The sequence below is a fragment of the Canis lupus genome, chromosome 2, assembly GCF_011100685.1.
Source record: "Canis lupus familiaris isolate Mischka breed German Shepherd chromosome 2, alternate assembly UU_Cfam_GSD_1.0, whole genome shotgun sequence".
Lineage (NCBI taxonomy): Eukaryota > Metazoa > Chordata > Mammalia > Carnivora > Canidae > Canis > Canis lupus.
Genome location: NC_049223.1, coordinates 55,912,134 through 55,930,149, shown reverse-complemented (window position 1 = coordinate 55,930,149; position 18,016 = coordinate 55,912,134). Strand labels below are relative to the sequence as shown.

Below are 18,016 nucleotides of genomic sequence, written 5' to 3'. Positions count from 1 at the left end.
TGTTGTTGCATTCTGAAAAGGGGATGTGACTCCAGTCTGTGGTCCCCAAGGGGCATCAGTGTGCAACTGCACTTTCTCAACACAGGAGCCTAAATGCAAAATATGGCCTCATTACCACATGCCGACTAACAGACTAACACATTTTGGCCAAAATGTTTCTTACATTTTCTGCATCTGATCTATGTGCCAGTGAAGAGGAGTTTGCATATGCAAAACTCTGTGAGCGTATTTTAGAGCTCAGGCTTAACAGAAGCGTCAAGCATCTAAAAATACAGGATGAGCTCTACTTGTGTATAATCTATTATGCCAATCTGGATAATTTAACAAATAATCAAAAATAGTACAGCTTTGGGAGGAATAAATTTGTCAAGAGTCAGAAGTTTAACCTACTCATGGGAAGTAACAGAGCTCTGAAAACTTCAGTTTCTTAAAAGAGGGTTCAATTTTAATCAGCTGGGATATACATTAAGCTTCCATATTCTTGTTAGAAGAACATCCTCAAAACATAACCATATGGAAGCAAGTAAAAACAACACAATATACATACATCCAAGAGTTTAGGCTTACATAATCTTAAGAATGTTTAATAGTTCCATATTTACTATGCTAAAATAAGAAGAAGAAAAAAAAAAACCCAGCAGAGCTAAACAGTTAACTGCAAGGGCACATCTGAAATGACAAGAATATAAGCTTAAGATCTTCACATACAGATTCCAAAAGTTTCTGGCAGTCAAGTATGTGAAGTCTCTGACTTGTAATATCACACCCTCCCATCTTCTACCATCTGCCTCTAGCAAATGTCAGTGTATTCCCAGGATGGAAACATGCTTCCTTTCTGAATCATTCCTACCAAGACTTGAAAAATACGGCCTACTGCAGTTGAGCATTAGTGCCTTGAATTCAGGATAAAAACCGAAACCAGAGCCTCCTCCTTCAGTAATTCAGAAGAATCAAGACTTCCCTCGTCCAAATGACTAGTGTCTACACTGAAGGAGGCGAACGCTTAGGGACTCCTATACTGACAGCCCACTGAAGAGCCAAGCCGTCTTTGAGGAATGGGAACTAGAGAACTCACAAGCAACAAGAAAACACTGAAGCTTCCAAGGCCGTGTTGGAAAACAGAGCATTAAAATCACCTCCCCACTTGGGGTTTTTCACGAAGACGTCTTTCAGTGTGCAATTTCTGTTTTCTGTTGCTGGTGGGTTTATGAGACTCTCCAAGTGCAATACCCTTATTGCAGCGTTACGACATTCTGTATGATTAATTGATTGCAAATCACCACATAGGGTGCCAAGATCACTGGTAGGAAGCAGGTCATTAAATAAAATTAAAACTCGGCCAGTGTTTTGCTTGTAAACGTTACTTCCAAAGCCTTACAGCACCATTCCTTACAAAATGGCCTCAATTCACCAGAGAAGCAGAGTGTCCTATATTTTTGGCCGATGATCCAAATATTCTATATTTAATCCAAACATCCAGTATGTTATGTTTTAGGAAGAAAAAGCTGTAGTGTAATGAAATTTGCACAAAGAGAGCTATGGAAAAGAGTCATCATGAAAATAATTAAATTTTGCACAGCCTTACTGTGAAATTGTTCTGTGAAAGGCCCAGAGTCCTATCCTGCATAACTGGAAACTTCATAAGATTACATTTTTCCTTAGGTAAATCTTCAAACCAAGCATTAACGTTTCAAATTAAATTGAATTAATATGTCACCCAGAAAGAGGATGGAGATCCTGGCTCCTTACCCAAGGAAGCTCAACAGTGATTTATCATGGCACATTAACATCTGCACAGATCAAAACTTGGGCCCCGGTTTTTTTTATTATCTGGCTCAAATCTGTGCAAAAAAAACAGGACAAGACTTCTCCCCCTAAGCCAGCTGAGTCTGGGAATCGACCAGCAGAGAATATATAGGTGCCCTTCAGTTACTCTGGAGTAAAGCAAAGGGATATATTTCTTAAGACACCATCGCACTTAATTTAAGATTGCTATTATCAATATGTGATCTTTCAGGCAATATTTTAAGTCTGACAAGTTAGAAGGTCAGGCCAGGGAAACTAGTTCACATTCTAGGAGCATATTTAACTAAACAAATAGTGTTTGTTTTGCCCAGGGAAATACACTAGACTGTTAAATACGATGTAGCCAAAGAAAAAGGGTTTAAGAAATTATTTCATTGATGTTGAGCTAACTGCCCACGTTTAATTTACTGGTGTTCGAGCTGCTGTATGGTTAAAAAAGAAATACCTCAGTGAACAGATAGGTTGACTGAGTTATTGATAAAACAATCAAATGCTAAATTGTTTATGTGCCATCTTCCTAAAATGATAGCAACGGATTTATTTCCACTTATTTAGAATAAACTAAAGCATTTTATGAACACGTCGTAACTTCTTAAGTTTTCACTGGCTATACAAGGCTACATGGGGCTATATACACAATGTACTCAATGGAAAATTAACTCACACAGAGGTGCTCTCCAGAGCTGTACAAAGAGGATCTACAGCAGTCTGTTAAATAGGACTGTACATCAGTAAACAAATTTATTTCGACATTTAATAAGGAAGAAAAGTTGGTTAAAGTTTGCTGCCTAGAATCCAGTAAGGGATTAAAGGCAAACAATCTTACAGTTACTCTGACATTTTAAGAATGCTGTGTAGCATACGCCCATCTAATGTGATCTGGCACTCAGTGGGCCAGCTGGCCAGCCTTGTCTAGCCTGCCTGCATTGACCACCATCACACCCCATACAACTCTGTCGTTTCTCCACCTCTTCCTATGCCTCAGTGGAGTCAAGCTGCGGGGCTCAAACTCACAGGCGCTGTCATCTCTGCTAAAGAGTATGGACCTTGACTCCTTCACTCACGTCATAAATATTTATCGAATGTTCATTATACGCCAAACAGTGCGCTTGGTGCTTCTGACAGAACGATCCACAAAGACGACGCATGTAGGTCCCCGCCTCCGCGAAGCCTACTCCGTATTGGGGCACACAGACACTACACAAATTACTACACATGTAATTAATTCAAATTATGGTAGGTGCTAATAAGACGTACTTCCTGGTAATTCTGAACCTTGATGTGTATCAGTTTATCCAGGACTAATGAGAACTGATCGACTCGGTAACCAAACTCAGAAGGAGACTGAGGTCATAAACCAGAGCATAATTTTTAATTTTTAAAGTAAGGAATGATTCAAATTGAAATACCGATGGCCATTCTCAACATTTTCTTTCTAGCTGAAAAACCTGCTCAGGGGACTCGAGGATGACGGCAAGATCTCCCGGGGATGTACGGACGTAACGCAACCATCTACATAATGCAACCAACAGCGGTTGGAAGTTCTGCAGATTCGGAAGCTCTCTATCCCAAGCTGAGATGGTCAAGTCTGGTCGCCAAAACATTTCTGACGAATGGCTCTGGAAACATAGCTGACTGATGTAAATTCTTCCTGTATGGAGAGGAACAGAGGGAGCTAAACGCTGTGCCGCTGAGACTACCTCCCAGGTCGTGGTGACACAACCACCAACATCTCCTCTCAGACCAATACAGAAAGATAGTCACCCTTTATATTATAATAGATTTTCACTTTGAATTTTTTTAAAAAAATCCCCAATTTACTTTAGTTTTTTTTTTTTTTTTTAACTCCCCCCAGATCTCTATCTTATTGGCTTTAGAGACATTTAGGAGACACATCTTTATCAGTACACCACTCCTGAATCACAACCAGGATCAGTTACTTCCAGAAGGTAGGAAGGAAGCAGACATTCCCTGGATCCCAAGACATGCCAGACATTTTTCCCCCTTTGAACTCTGTTAACACTTCTTTCCAATTTGTACAGATGGGGAATTAAGGCTTAGGAATCATGCAGCCATAGGAGCCAGAGTTAGTATTTGGACGAAGGTTCTCGAACATCAGGGCCAGCACTCCAGGGAGGCAGTGTAGGGACAGGTGACAGGCTAGCTGCTTTGGAATCACCTAAGGATCATGTAGATACACAGATTTGCAGGCCCCAGCCATGTCCTGCCAAATGAGAATCTCTGAACACAGGAGTTCATACCCTTATTGCATTTTTCCAGAAGCCCTGAGGCATGGCCAGCTAGAGTACCCATGGCACCTTAATTCCCTCTAGCCTCAGGGTTACAGGGTAGCCTTCCATGACACAATCACAAGAGTCTGGATCTGGCGTTGGGGGTGGGGGAGGATCTCTCCAAGTTCTAAGCCAGTGGCTTTAAAAATTCCATCCATTCGGGCAGCCCTGGTGGCTCAGCAGTTTAGCGCTGACTTGGGCCCAGGGCGTGATCCTGGGGTCCCGGGATCGGGCTGTGCATCGGGCTCCCTGCATAGGGCCTGCTTCTCCCTCTGCCTGGGTCTCTGCCTCTCTCTCTGTGTCTCTCATGAATAAAAATAATAAAATCTTTTTTTAAAAAACTCCATCCATTCAACTCTATTTTTCTAAATTCATCTTTTTTCCAGGGACTCCACCAAAAGTAAAAGAGAAAAAGTTGCCTTATTTGAGAAACCCAGTGACAGTGACTGCCATGTCACAGGACCGCTGTAAAGAAGAAACAAGACCTTGAAATCAAATGTGTTTTTAAATGGCGAGAAGTACTATCTACTATTTCATGATTAATTCAACCAAATGTGAATTGGGATAAAATTTCCGAACCAGGAGGAATATAACTTTCTCAACTTAAGTGGATAACAAAACAAAGCAAATGCCCCCTACCACCAAATTGCTTGTTTTTTTTTTTTTTTAATAAACTTTTACTGTAACACAAACACAGCCAATCTCACTCTTCACACTTTGTCCCTGGCTGCTTTTGAGGTATAATGGCAGAGCTGACCATATGCGACAAAGACCTGATGGCCCGGAAAGATGAAAACATTCACTCTGTGGTCCTTTAGGAAAAAGTCTGCCACCCACTGAGCCTGATGGTGGTGTTTCTCTTAGGTAGACATAAGTTAACAGTCCTCAGTGGAACACTTCATATTTTAAGCAAGCCTTGCAGAATGGAACCTCCCTTGCCGGACGGACATGGAGGTGAGAAAGGAGTCCCAGATTCTGATCTGTGGAAGGGAAGATGCTTCCCTCCCCAGTTTTGGATCGTTGTCCCATGAGTCAATGCGACTGCTAGGAATACCCCTTATCGTTCAGGTATGTTCGGGACATAAATGGTTATGAACTTCCCTTTCAAACCCAGCCTTAATCACTCCAAGAATAAAGCCACACTGTACTAGAAAGGTCAAATGGGTAGTCCATAGACCACATATGTGTATGTACATTTATGCATATATTTACGTGAATATATATTTTGTTTTGTTTTGAGCTAAGGATGACTCAAGGCCAGCCCTAACCTCTGGAATCATTCATACCGAATGGACTCTCACTTCAGCAGCTTGTTGAGACCAAATTGGAACCCAGGGTGGGAACGAACAGGCAACCACATGGCTGGCTGGCTGCCTCTGAATCCACCCACCTGCTGGTTTTACTCTCTTGCTGTGTACTGGGCTCTATGTGCTAAGGCGGGATGGCCCTGGCCCAGTTGGCTCACACAGTCAACCTGCCCCCAGAGAACTATGCAATCAGGAAGTTGGCAGTCAGCACCGGGGGCTCACCAGGCCCTACAAGCAAATGGCATGTTTCCCTTTCCTGGTACAAAATCTACAAAAGGCGAAAGTCAATCATCTACATTTGTCAGTGAGAAAGATTAAAATTAAGCCTCTGAGCCCAATTCTTTCTAGTCTTGCCGTGACGTGGATTACCGAGAGCAAGTAGTACTATGATTTCTTTAAAAATGTTCCCAAAGTGATAGTCAAAATTCCATAGGAAAAAGAGTTGCCCAGTTACTTCCCAATAGATATATCTGGACAGCAAGTTGATGTCATAGTGAATGTTCTCAACCTTTCAGTATTTAGTTCATTTAAGCAACTCAAAATAAGGCATCTAATATCCCTCCCATTTGGAGAGAGCTCAAAATTATCAAGGCTCCTCAATTAGGGCCTAGATTTGGAAGTAAGACCTAACGAATCTACAGACTCAGTCTGTTCCACCCCACTCTCTGTGTGTTGACACACAGGATTGATAACATATCAATAAGCAGATACAGATTATTTATCACTATTCTAAAAGTTCAGCTCACTTCCCTAACCAAGCAAGAAAGACTTGCAATGTAGTTAAATTACAGTTCAAGTTTGGCACATTAAAAAAATTTAAAGCTTTCATGATTTTATCCTGTGTTAAGGGCTAAACTTTGTCCCCTGCCAAATGCATATATTCGACTCCTAATCCCCATTACCTCAAAATGTGTTTGGAGATAGAGCCTTCAAAGAGGTGACGAAGTGAGGTCATTAGGGTGGACCCTAGCCCAACATGAATGGTGTCCTTACAAGAAGAGGGTGTTAGGGGGACACCTGGGTGGCTTAGCGTGGAGCATCTGCCTTTGGCTCAGGGCGTGACTCCAGGGTCCTGGGATGGAGTCCCCCACCGGGCTCCCCGCAGGGAGCCTGCTTCTCCCTCTGCCTGGGTCTCTGCCTCTGTCTCTCATGAATAAATAAATAAATCTTAGGAAAAAAAAAAAAAGAAGAGGGTATTAGGACACGGATGGGGGAAGCCGATGCAAAGACAGGGAGAAGACCACCATCTACAAACCAAGGGGAGAGGCCCTCAGCAAAACCAACCCTGCCAACACCTTTATCTCAAGACTTGCAGCTTCTAGAACTGTGAGGAAATAAACTTCTGTTGTTAAATCCTCCCAGTCTGTGGTCCTTTATTATGGCAGCCCCAGGAAACTAATACATCCCTGTTTTCAAATACACTTTGTCCTTGATGTTTATGGTATCCAAAGCCAGTTTCACTTTTGTGAGAAATTGCCTGAAGGTCCTTGGCAAAGCTTCCTTCTACACAGATTACACAAATAAGGTGCCCATTCCTGAATTATGGAATATTTTTAAGACATTAGAAATCACCATATAGTCACTGCTTAAAAACTGTTACTTAAATACTAACTATACTGTGCCTTTTTATTTGGAAATTTTCTATTTTCTTTCCATATGTAAAAAACATGTCAATGAAATTTTAGCACAGCTGTCTGTATTTAAAAAAAAAAAACTGCCAAGATGAAATATTCTGAATACAATGCCTTGAATTTGGACAATATTTTGATGGGCACCAAATCCTAATATGTACTAAAGGGAAACACTCAACACTCTTTTGGAATCCAAACTTAATAAAATTATTCTCCTGCCAATAGCTACATGACTAACACATAAAATTTGGCTCTTGATTTAAATTTTATCATATGCATGGCAAAACCATAATGCTTTAACTACTTTGAAGAGGAACTTTTTAGGCAACCTTCAAATATTGAGGTACAGATAAAAAAAAATGTAACTGAAAAGGGAGACTAAGAAGATTTCAGACTCATTTCCATACCATAAAGTGTCTTGTCTGGTGTTTAAAGGAAAGGTCATATACAGACTAGTGAACTGTACAAATAGTTCCAGAATTCTAAAGCTAAGAGGGCGAGAAAAAAATCACAAAAATAAAGTATTTGTTTTGCTTTTAAGAAGAGTAATAAAGCTGAGCATTTCATGGGTCCAGTTACTTTGCAATTGTCCTACAGGGACTATACTGTTCAAAGAAATTCAAATTTTCTGTAGTCTTGTGGTCTTAGAGTCCATACCCCTCAGAGAAGTACAGATTAAGTTCTCAAAATCAACCCTCTCTTCCACCGGAAATAAAATCAAACACCAGTTGGGATTTAATGTGCAAACACCCAAGATCTGTGTTCAATGAAGCAACTTCTGAAAGTGAAGAGTAGAATTCTTTAAAGTGCTACCTTGGGATCCCTGGGTGGCTCAGCGGTTTAGCGCCTGTTTTCGGCCCAGGGCATGATCCTGGAGTCCCAGGATCGAGTCCTGCGTCGGGCTCCCTGCGTGGAGCCTGCATCTCCCTCTGCCTGGATCTCTGCCTCTCTCTCTCTCATGAATAAACAAATAAAATCTTAAAAAAAAGAGCTTCCTTATCTTGTTAAAAAAATATAAAAAATATAAAGTGCTACCTTAAAAAATATCTACAAGTGACACGGGGTGATTCTTAGGTGACATAAGACAGAAAAGCTCTATTTCAGAGAACGTGCCTTACGGGGGGGAAAAAGTGGAGCGAAAGTGTATTCAGGCTGAAGGATGCTCAGAAGCCATGCAAGCCACAGCCACCAGAGTCCTGAGTCTTTAGAAATACCTTCCAAAGGGCAGCCCTCCGGGAGGGAGGCAGGGGCGGAGAGCAAGAGCAGGGCACTTGACGAGATGAGCACTGGGTGTAATTCTCTATGTTGGCAAATTGAACACAAATAAAAAAATAAATTTATTATTAAAAAAATAAATTAAATAAAAGCTGTGAAGGCCCCAGAGCAGTTTGAGCGCCTGCATTCCCGACAACCCTCCGAAGGCGCGGGCCCACTTGCACTCTCCTTCCCTCTCACCTCCCCATCTCCTTCTAGCCTCTCCTCCAGAAAGGGCTACTCACGTTTAGAGCAAACAAACACAAACAGGGTTTTCAAACTAGTTGCCAACCTCCTGTGCTTACCGGCGCACGTTGCATCCTGATCTAATCCCTACTTACACACACCAGGATGTTCCTGGGAGGTTTAGGCCAAAGTCGATTTTCCTCGCCTCTGCCAATGTCCTCAGTGTCCTTGGCCTACACTGGACACACAATAACTGAAGCGTAAGTACATTTTCCCAGCGTTTCCCTTGGCGGTCTCTAATTTCTTACATGTGGCGAGACTGGTTTTGGATAGAATCACTGTTTATTTCCTTAGTACGTTTTCTATCTCCTGCAAGAGTGCTGCCAAATGCTTAAGAGCTTTATACTTTGAAGCACAATAGAAAAGATGGGAGATATACAAAAAGAGGGAGGTGGTTCTTTTAAACAAAAGCTGAATGTGTGGTTTAGCTCAAACTGAGTTTTTGAATTCTACCAAAGCCAGTATGCAAAACCACATGGACGAAAACATAAAAAAAAAAACCACTGTAAATAGCAGCTTAATGAATTAACACAGCAAAGCAACACGTACCTAGAAAAAGCCTTTTACAGTGTGGTCTCCACAGTACTAAAGTTGCAAGATAATAAAAGGGTTGCGTTCTGTAAATTTTGCTGTTTTTTTTTTTTTTTTAAAAATCTTGATGAGCCATCCCATTTTATTATTTTTTTTAATTGAAGGATTATTTGAAATGATGCTTTGAAGAGTCATTTCATTCTCTCCTATGTGCTGACAAGAAGAACGTTAACCGCAGGGACTAAGTAACGCAAAGAATCATCCACTACCAAGAATTCACATCTTTTAGATCAGTCATATATCAACTCTCAGGCAATGTCAGAATTACCACTCCCTAATCCGGAGAAGCTGAGTACCCTTCAAAACTTTCTGTTGCTAAAAGATCATCCCAGTGACCAACGAAGACTATATATGAAGCATGGAAACAAATCTGCGTCAAGTTCCGAAGAGCTCTATACTACGGCTTGTTTTATGTTTCTGAAAGATTTTGCTGTCAGTGATTTATTTCACATCCATGTGGCCGGCCATTTGTTTATTCTATTGCATGCCATCTGTTTTTCGGTAGAGAGGTTTCAAGTTCTTCTCATTCCCTACTTCATATCCCACAGAAAACAATTTATAATAGACATAGATTTAAATCACTTAGATTCATGTGGCCTTGGTAACTCGAGCTGCCTTTCATTTATATTTGGCAAATGCTTTAATGGGATTAGCAAATTGGGTTATTATGAGGTACTTATGGCAACACAACACCTTTTTTTGTTTGTTTTTACCATGACAAATGATGTTAATGGTTTCACGTTGGGGTGTGTAATAGCAGGAGAGCTTCACCAACATTAAAGGAAATTGCCCTGATAGACAATAAAGTCCTACCATAAATCCTGTCTCTATCCTTTATTTCTGAGAGCCAACGAGTACGCGCGTCAGAATGCAGTAGAGTCTACAAAAAGGAATAACCTTCCCTTAAAACTGAAGCAATTTGATATTTATCATTTAACCCACAGATTAACCCACAGAAAACCCCATCTGGTTCTTATATCTTGGTGGCACCCCCAAACCCTCTAACCACGTTTTCTGACTTTCCTAGAAGACGGCCCCAAACTTCACCGAAGAACTTGATGCCACAAACTCCAGCTCACGAGAACCGATTTATTCCCATTCTAGGACTTGCTTTGATTTGCTCCAAAGAAGAGCCAACCATTCAGAGAAACAGCTTCTTGCTGAAACTACACAGATGATGCGTAAAGTGTTAATTACCATTTTTACAAGAATCCTTGCTGCTTTCGTGGAGAGGGGGTATCTGATGACAGGACCCAGCGGCTGTCCACAGTTCGTGGTTGACATCCAAGGGCTGAGAAATGTCCAACTGGAGGTCTACGGGACTTTCACTAGTCCTTACCAAGTCCAAATTAGCTATATTCTGGGGATAAGCGGCTTCCTGGTGGACACCTGATGGAGTTGATTTGTTGTAAGTGTTAAGTGACATTTGTACTAAAGCTTCATTAATGAAGAATGAATTTTCATGACACAAGCTCTCGGATCGATTAAGTTCCATCACCTGTGTAAGAAAATACAGAAAAAAAAATACAATAATTTCTCCAGCCACTTGTGCCAGTTTTATAAAGTATTTGTTTCTAATAGTTTCAGCAATCAAGATTTCTAATAAGAGTATCATACTCCTCCCCTTTTAATGAGCTAGCACCAAAACTTCAACTCGCTGTGTCTAGCTTATCTTTAAAAACAAAACAAAAGCCATAAAAGAAAACCACCCCAAAACCTAGGAGTCGTGCTCTCTACCACTAAAGTGTTTCCACTTTGAAAGCAGCATTTCATTTTTGCTACATAAAATGCTGAAAATATAGGCATGAGGTATTTGCAATAAATGAAATTTAGCCAACTCTAAAGGAAAATCTGAAAAAACGCAGATCTTCCTTATCATCTTATCAAGTTTTACAACTTTACGTGTTATCAGGAAAAAGCATCTATGTGCTCAGAGCACAGCAAAGTAAACTCCTGGGGTGTGTGGAACTGTCAAACGTGAAAAGAAGGGATACAAGTGGAACACAATCTTTAGAAAGGTTTTAATGTCCCGCCCGGCCTCTAACTAGGACACTCATGTTAACTATGGTTAGTTAACAGAGTAAGGTTGTACTTGCTAAATTCAGTACCTACAGATGCACATTAACAGCTCATTGACATGGGACGCCCAGGCGGCTCGATGGTTGAGCATCTGCCTATGGCCCAGGTCGTGACCCCAGGGTCCCGGTGTCGAGTCCCACATTGGGCTCCCTGCATGGAGCCTGCTTCTCCCTCTGCCTGTGTCTCTGCCTCTCTCTGTGTGTCTCTTGTGGATAAATAAATAAAATCTTAAAAAAAAAAATAGCTCATTGACCTGCCAAAGGGTATGCGTATCCCAAACTGACGACTGGTACAAGTGAAGCCGTTGCCCCTCTGGTGTGAGAGAGGCGTGCTCGCAGGGCGGCAGCCGGGCCTCGCTGGAGGTCGCCGCCCCCGCCCCGCGCCCCGTCCCTTGGGGCAGGGCCTCCGGGTGCAGCCAGCCCCTGACCCAGCAGACCCGGCTTCCTAACGCCCCCTGCAATTAAGATGCACTCGCTGGTGACGGCCGGGTCCAGGTCGGGCCGCCCGCTTGTGGGCCCCCGGGGGTGCCTGGCAGTGGTACGAAGGCACGTGCTGGGCGGCATCCCCAGCTGTCCCCGGCTGTCCCCGAGGTGCCTGGCCGTACCTCGCCGCTGCCCGGAGGCAAGGCCGCGGGCAGGCTGCTCTGGCGCCCGGGCCTCGGGCCACGCAGCAGGCTGTGCTGGGCGCGCGTGCGGGCCCTCGCACTCTCCACCAGGCGCTGGCCCTCCCGCAGCCGCTCCAGGTCCTGCCGGTGCTCCCGCAGCTGCCGGTCCAGCTCCCCGCGGGCCCTGAGCAGCAGCTCCTCGCGGCCGCGGCAGCCCTGCTCGCGCTCCCGCAGCCGGCAGGCCCTGGCCTCCTGCTCGCGCTGCTGCCGCTCCCAGGCGCGCTGGCCGCGCCGCCGCTCCTGCTGCAGCTGCCACTGGAGCCCGGGCAGGGCGGCCAGCTCCTCCCGCTGCCTCGCCAGCTCGCCGTGCTCCTCTTGGGACGCCGGCAGGCCAGCCTGCTGCAGCAGCAGCCTGTGCACCTGGATGTGGCTGTCCTGGATGGTCAGCGCGGCCTGCGGGGCGAGAGGGACACCACCGTGGCTGCGGGGCCACCCCCGTCGCCCCCCCGCGGGACCGGATGGGTGCCGCTGGGTGGCTCCATCCTCCTCCTCCTCCTCCTTGGGGATCTCCAGAGGCTGGCCTCAGCCCTCCGGCTGCGCTCAGTCCCGTTCCCTAGGACGCCTTCCCACTGTGGCTCGGGAGTGAAATATATAAAAGCAAAAAAGCACAAAAGCAACACTCATCCCCTCTTTTGGAAATGTGGGGTTTTTTCTTTTGCTGGTTGTTGTGTAATATCTAAGCAGGTCTTTTGAATAAGAATTCAGTACATAAATTCACAAGACTGCATTCCTCTCCCATGTCTCATTCTCTGAGGTCTCTCCACTCAATAATTCATGAGAACTTAAGATTCTACATAAGCTTGGTAGTATCCTTTCTTGGAGTCCCAAACCAGAAATTACTTAAGCTACATCACATACACAAAAACGTAAGAATAACAGTCAACCACTTGGAGACTTTTGGTAAATAATCTTTTTATAATATAATACCCAAGGATAGCCGTTAATTTCCTACTTAGGAGATATGTAAGTGGTAAAGCGATCTTGTTACTGTTATTTCTTTGTATCATAGCAGGAAGGTCATACATAAAATCCTAAGCTGAAATTCATTTGTTTAATAGATTGCTAACAGGAGGCTGGAATGATTAAGGGAACATAGATACTCTAAAGCCCAGAGGACATTACCAACCAGATTAAAAAAACATTTGGAGTTACGGTATCTGCCTATGAAAAGTTTGGCAGCATCATAGGAAATAATTGCCAAGATTTGGAAGGATTCCACAAAACCAAAAAAAAAAAAAAAAAAAAAAAAAAAAAAATCTCTGTGAATGCCCTTGGAAGCTTTTCATTTTGTAGGTTCCCATTTGAAGCACAAAGATGCACAAAAGGGACAAATTAAAAATGGCCACATACTGGGTACGTATGTGCGTTTGGACTCGTTATGAGAAATTATTACTCTCCTAGGGATAAATTCACATTTTTCTTTCCTAAGAATTTTTAAAACTATCCATGTAACAGATGCTGGGAAGATGGGGATTTCCCTAGTAGTTCTTTGTTAGATCAACAGTTCCCTGTATTTCTGAAGGTTAAAGAACTCAAGCAAATTTTAAATTGGTACTTGTCGTGGAATAAGATACCAAAACATATTTGTGGGAGCCTCTTGAAATAAAATTCCTGTCTTTAAATTTGAAAACTTACTTTTAGAAGTTTCAAAATCCACATGAATTAAGGTCTTTAAGCAGTTATGGAGAACGTGACTATCATTGGGAATAGATACTAATTATCTTTAAATATGAAATAATTGGCACATAAATAATAAACCATTCAGGACTCTGACTTGGCTAGAGCAAACTGTAGACTAAACATTTATTAATTCTAATAAGTTTCAAGGGCGTTGGTACAGCAAAACAAACAAAAATCCAGCATTCTGTCCACCAAAACTACCATGAGAAAAGACAACACTCATGAAAAGTTTACAAGAGGCCAGTCAAGTGCCACCACGAAGCATTCTTCATGTCTACCTAACATGTGAGATGAGACCGCATAGACATGGACTCAAGATCGGATATTCATTTCCATACTTACCTTTGGTACTTATATTTAGGAAAGAGAATGGTACTTGCTTTTCAAATTTAGGAAAACTCACAATTTGCTCTCTCAACTTTTGTCTTCTCCTTTCCACCTTCCCCATACACCTCATCTCTATCTCTGCTCTCCTCATACAGGGATCAAATTTCATTTTCATCTGATTTGAAAATGCTTATGTAAAAACTGTAGTCGTGCATAAGAGATTCAGCTTCATTCATTCCTGATCAAAACTCTTCAGAGTGTAGGCATAGAGGAACATTCCTCAGCATTTTAAAAGCCATCTATGAAAAGCCTACAGTAAATATCATGCATTCTCAATGGGTAAACACTGAGAGCCTTTCCCCTAAGATCAGGAACAAGACAGGGATGTCCACTCTCACCACTGCTATTCAACATAGTACTGGAAGTCCTAGCCTCAGCAATCAGACAACAAAAAGACATTAAAGGCATTCAAATTGGCAAAGAAGACGTCAAGCTCTCCCTCTTCACAGATGATATGATACTGTACATAGAAAACCCAAAAGACTCCACCCTAAGATTGCTAGAACTCATACAGCAATTTGGCAGTGTGGCAGGATACAAAATCAATGCCCAGAAGTCAGTGGCATTTCTATACACTAACAATGAGACTGAAGAAAGAGAAATTAAGGAGTCAATCCCATTTACAATTGCACCCAAAAGCATAAGATACCAAGGAATTAACCTAATGAAAGAGGTAAAGGATCTATACCCTAAAAACTACAGAACACTTCTGAAAGAAATGGAGAAGACAAAAGAGATGGAAAAATATTCCATGCTCATGGATTGGAGGAATTAATATCGTGAAAATGTCCATGCTACCCAGGGCAATGTACACATTCAGTGCAATCCCTATCAAAATACCATGGACTTTCTTCAGAGAGTTGGAACAAATCATCCTAAGATTTGTGTGGAATCAGAAAAGACCCTGAGTAGCCAGGGGAATATTGAAAAAGAAAACCAGATCCGGGGGCATCACAATGCCGGATTTCAGGTTGTACTACAAAGCTGTGGTCATCAAGACAGTGTGGTCCTGGCACAAACACAGACACGGAGATCAATGGAACAGAATAGAGAATCCAGAAGTGGACCCTCAACTCTATGGTCAACTAATATTCGACAAAGGAGGAAAGACTATCCACTGGATAAAGGACAGTCTCTTCAATAAATGGTGCTGGGAAAATTGGACACCCACATGTAGAAGAATGAAACTGGACCATTCTCTGACACCAGATACAAAGATACACTCAAAATTGATGAAAGATCTAAATGTGAGACAAGATTCCATCAAAATCCTAGAGGAGAACACAGGCAACACCCATTTTGAACTCGGCCACAGCAACTTCTTGCAAGATACATCCATGAAGGTAAGAGAAACAAAAGGAAAAATGAACTATCGGGACTTCATCAGGATAAAAAGCTTTTTACAGCAAAAGAAACAGTCAACAAAACTACAAGACAACCTACAGATGGGAGAAGATATGTGCAAATGACGTATCAGATCAAGGGCTAGTTTCTAAGATCTATAAAGAACTTATGAAACTCAACAGCAAAGAAACAAACAATCCAATCATGAAATGGGCAGAAGACATGAACAGAAATCTCACGGAGGAAGACATAGACATGGCCAACAAGCACATGAGAACATGCTCTGCATCACTGGCCATCAGGGAAATACAGATCAAAACCACAATGAGATACCACCTCACACCAGTGAGAATGGGGAAAATTAACAAGGCAGGAAACAGCAAATGTTGGAGAGGATGTGGAGAAAGGGGAACCCTCCTGCACTGTGGGTGGAAATGTGAACTGGTGCAGCCACTCTGGTAAACTGTGTGGAGGTTCCTCAAAGAGTTAAAAATAGATTTGCCCTACGACCCGGCAATTGCACTGCTGGGGATTTACCCTAAAGATACAGATGCAATGAAATGCCGGGACACCTGCACCCCGATGTTTCTAGCAGCAATGTCCACAATAGCCAAACTGTGGAAGGAGCCTTGGTGTCCATCAAAAGATGAATGGATAAAGAAGACGTGGTCTATGTATACAATGGAATATTCCTCAGTCATTAGAAATGGCAAATACCCACTATTTGCTTCAATGTGGATAGAATTGCAGGGCATTATGCTGAGTGAAATAAGTAAATCAGAGAAGGACAAACATTATATGGTCTCATTCATTTGGGGAATATAAAAAATAGTGAAAGGGAATAAAGGGGAAAGGAGAGAAAATGAGTGGGAAATATCAGAGAGGGTGACAGAACATGAGAGATTCCTAACTCTAGGAAATGAACAAGGGGTAGTGGAAAGGGAGGTGGGCGGGGGGGTTGGGGTTACTGGGTGATGGGCACTGAGGGGGGCACTGGATGGGATGAGCACTGGGGGTTATGCTATATGTTGGCAAACTAAACTCCAATAAAAAATAATTTAAAAAACACATTAAAAATAAGAGATTCAGCTTCAAAAGGGATGAATACTCCATGAAAAGACATCTTCCAGAGCCCATGTCCTCATACCAGCTCAAAAGTCGTGGTTAAGAGAATCTACTGTAGAATTCGATACCTCCCTTCAATCTCGTGTGTTGCAAAAATTAGGTCATTTAGGGGACCTTTTCTGAACCCTGCGTCCACAAAGCATGGCATTCAACACTGAAGAGACACGACCTGTGAGTGTTTTCATCAGGCAACACAATCAATGTTTTCATCTCCCAGAAGTTAATGAACTATGCTCAAACTATACCCATTTCTCAGTTAAAATGTAAAAGAAAGAATGTTTGATCCTATGATAAATCAACTCTAAGAACACCTATCCCAGGCCAGCATGTTTAATGTCAGACATCAAAGGTATTCCTGTTAGATCTTGTACAAGACAAGGATGCTTGCTACTGCCACAATTACTTAATATGTTTCCAGAAGTAAGACGAAGTAAAAGCCAAGAAAATCAAATTGATGTAAGTATTGAAGACTAGCCATAGTATCACTACTTTCAAATTTTAACTTTCTATCAGGAATAGTCCAAAGAATAGAACTGTTTAACCCAAACAGCTTTCTTTTATCTAAGAGATGACCAACAGCATGTTCTCCAACAAGAGGACTAATTACTGCAAAAGTGACAAGTCTCCAATTTCATTCATAAATAGGAAATTTTAATTTATCAGTCCTAATAGGAAGGTAAGAAACCTGTCAGAGTGATTGAAATCTCTTATGAATATAGAAATAAGCATAGAAAAAGATTAAGAGATTATCACTGCCCTATATTCAAATACAATAAAAAACTTTAATTTTTAAGATACTTGTATGAGAGCAATAGGCAGATGATCAATAAGGCATAAAAGAAAGAAGTCTTGATGCAAAGTATAAATAAGAAAATATCAAATGTAGCATGACTTTACATTGTTTTCTGGTGAAAACTTAAAGTCAGACTTTATTTTTTTTAATATCCAAGAAGTATAAGAGATGGAGTATGAATGGCTAATAAACCATTATGGGAGGGGGAGGAGTTTAGTTTCGACAGTAACCACAGAAATGAAAATTAAGGTAATTGGATACCTTGACCTATTTTCAAATTGAGGAAGAGAGAGGGATGTTGATGGGTTTGATTATTTGGGTAATATCTATTAAAAATCTAAAAAAAATAATAATTCTAGTGACTTATCCCAAGGAAACACTCAGCTATGTTCAAAGAGATTAGTGTACAGGAATATCTAATGGACTTAATACAGAGGTGTAGTTTTGAAGAACTCGGTAAGTTCCACAGACTTGAATATTATACAGCCACCAAAAATCGTGCTAGAGTAATAGCTGAACCCATACAAAAGTACATTGTTAGAGTGTATATAAAAGGATTCTAAAAAAACTGGAGGGAGGAGCCCCTGGGCGGCTCAGGTGGTTCAGCATCCAATCTTGATTTCGGCTCAAGTCATGATCTCAGGGTCGTGGGATCAAGCCTCACATTGCGCTCCACACTTGGTGTGAAGTCTGCTTGAGGATCTATCTTTCCTGTCTCTTTTGCCCCTCCCCTCACTCAAGTTCTCTCTAAAATAAATAGGGCAGCCCGGGTGGCTCAGAGGTTTAATACCACCTTCAGCCCAGGGCGTGATCCTGGA

General features: G+C 42.0%; 1 protein-coding gene across 16 annotated transcripts in view; it reads right to left on the bottom strand.

Moving 5' to 3' along the window:
• The window catches only part of ARHGEF28 (Rho guanine nucleotide exchange factor 28), a 289,077-nt gene that overhangs the window by 16,690 nt on the left and 254,371 nt on the right, over positions 1-18,016 (bottom strand). For 3 of the 16 annotated variants that reach the window (XM_038530833.1, XM_038530838.1, XM_038530835.1), the window contains 3 exons: positions 11,810-12,262; positions 10,324-10,624; positions 3,161-3,457 (listed from right to left, as the gene is read on the bottom strand). In XM_038530833.1, coding sequence (XP_038386761.1) covers positions 3,228-3,457; positions 10,324-10,624; positions 11,810-12,262 — 984 coding nt within the window. In that variant the 3' untranslated portion in view covers positions 3,161-3,227. Of the gene's footprint in view, positions 1-3,160; positions 3,458-10,323; positions 10,625-11,809; positions 12,263-18,016 lie in introns of those variants that run through there. The other 13 variants (XM_038530839.1, XM_038530836.1, XM_038530834.1 and 10 more) reach the window with 8 other exon arrangements.